The sequence below is a fragment of the Eschrichtius robustus genome, chromosome 20 (assembly GCF_028021215.1).
Source record: "Eschrichtius robustus isolate mEscRob2 chromosome 20, mEscRob2.pri, whole genome shotgun sequence".
NCBI classification, from domain to species: domain Eukaryota; kingdom Metazoa; phylum Chordata; class Mammalia; order Artiodactyla; family Eschrichtiidae; genus Eschrichtius; species Eschrichtius robustus.
The window spans coordinates 40,638,607-40,640,835 of NC_090843.1; the positions used below are offsets into that span (position 1 = coordinate 40,638,607).

At 50.0% G+C, this 2,229-nt stretch overlaps 1 protein-coding gene across 1 annotated transcript; it reads right to left on the minus strand.

Moving 5' to 3' along the window:
• Positions 1-224: 224 nt before the first annotated feature.
• On the minus strand, positions 225-686 carry CCDC182 (coiled-coil domain containing 182). The gene has a single exon (XM_068529853.1). It carries the CDS (start codon positions 684-686, stop codon positions 225-227), a length of 462 nt encoding a protein of 153 aa, XP_068385954.1.
• Positions 687-2,229: the final 1,543 nt, after the last annotated feature.

Here is a 2,229-nt window from a genome sequence, read left to right on the forward strand (position 1 = left end):
AGTGTTGGAGCGCCTCCTTCTTGGGTGATGCCGGGTGAACGGAACTTCACCGAAAGAACACACCGGGTCTTTTCGCCTCTCAGCAAGGTGTTATTTAGGTAGGAGGAAAGCAGTGGAAATGGGGAAGGGGAGCAAATCGATCAAAACTCAGGGTCTGTCCTTCTATCGAAAAGAATCTTCTACTCGGCTGCTAGGTGAGGAACGCGGCTTCTACCGGAGGGGCCTCAGTCGGCCTGGATCTTCCGGGGGATGCCCAGCGCCTCGCAGCTCCGGCCCAGCAGCAGGCACTCCAGCCGCCTGCAGTGCTCCCAGAGCCGCTTCTCGCGGGGCAGCAGGAAGGTGAGGACCTTGTTCCGCACGATGCCCCGGTCCTCCTCCTCCCGCAGCCGCTGCTTCACGCGGGCCGCCTGCTCCTCCTGCTGCGCCAGCGCCCCGTTCATCTCACCGAAGGCGTCTTCCAGGTCATGGATGGCCCTCAGTGCCTCCTTCTTGAAGTCCTCCAGCTCCCGTTGCACCCCGGCCACCTGCTGCTGCAGGATCTCCAGGTGGGCTGGCGGCAGGACGCAGGAGGGCCACGGCTGGGGGAGCGAGAAGTCTCCAGATTGGAGGCCGCTCTCCACCATCTTCTTCCCCTGTAAGGTGTTCACCTTCATGAGAATGGAGCCGGCCTGATAGAGGGGGTCCATAGTGTCGCCTTCGTTTGGACAAAGAGAGGGAGCTAGGGACCAGCCAGGTCAGTGGGCCAGGTCTGGCCCAGCCAGAGACACAATCCTTTGGAGTGGAGAAACCCCGCATATTGTGACATCAGGGCCTCTCCGGCCAACCAGGAGGAAAGCCACAATCCACTCATTTGCATATGGTAGCCTCCTTGCTTGGTTATCCTGGGCTTCGTCTGCTCATCTACTCAAGAACTATTTAGTTGTGCACCCTGAGATGTGGATTCCCATCAGTTCATTGCCCTTCCAGAACCAGAGCTCAATCATTCCTTGTCCCGAGGGACACACCAAAGTAAACTGGCCAGAGCAAGGCCAGGTCGGGTGGTCTCCTACACAGCAAGGGGCCTGGATGGTCTCAGAAGGGTCTCTGGGCTTCAGTACCTCACCAGTGAAGCAAGGACATTGTAAGAGATGATGTGTAATCTCACTTCTAGCTCTAAAATGCTAAAAAACAACAACAACGACAAAACTAATTTTTTTTTGAATTGAAGTATAGTTAATTTACAATGTTATGTTAGCTTCAGGTGTACAGCAAAGTGATTCAATTATACATACATATATTTTTTCAGATTCTTTTCCATTATAGGTTATTATAAGATATTGAGTATTGTTCCTTGTGCTACACAGTAGGTCCTTGTTGTTTACCTATGTTATATATAATAGTGTGCATATGTTAATCCCAAACTCCTAATTTATCTCTCCCTCCCCACCATCCCCTTTGATAACCATAAGTTTGTTTTCTATGTCTGTGAGTCTATTACTGTTCTGTAAATAAGTTCATTTGTATCATTTTTTTAGATTCCACATATAAGTGATATCATATGATACCTGTCCTTCTCTGTCTAATTTACTTCACTTAATATGATAATCTCTAGAAAAGCAATTTCTGATTCCAAATCCACACTCCTATAATAACGCCAGAATTCTCGATAATCTTAGAAGAAATGTACTCAGGTTTTGATATATGGTCCACAGCAGAGCTGATTCGGTATGTGCAGGATAAAATCGGGCCGCTCATTCATTTATTCAGCAGGTCCCTGCTGAGCACTCACTATGCACCTGCACCAGGGAACGAGTGTGAGCCAGAGAGCGTGGTCGTCCCTGCCCTGCCAGATCCTGCCTGAATGCTGACAAAGATGAGAAAAAACATAGAGAAGGGTGAACTTCCCACTTCTGACCTGTTCACTGTAAGAAAGGAAACTGGTTTGTTCAAGAACAATCCTCCATCCTGCAGATCTCAATCTCTTGCCCAGACTTCTCTCCTGGCCTCCAAATCTAAACATCTCTCCAACAACGTACCTCAAATTCAATCCACCCAAAGCTGGACTAGCTATCATTTCTCCCAAAATGGTCCCTGTTCCAGTGTTGCTATCAGGTTGATGAGACCAGCCTGGGGCAGCACCCACGTCAGCGCCCCACATGAGAAACCCGGGCCCCTCCACACCCAAGTGGCTCTCAGTCCTATTGGCTCTACCATCTCTGAACACTCCAGCATCAAACCACCTGGGCTGGG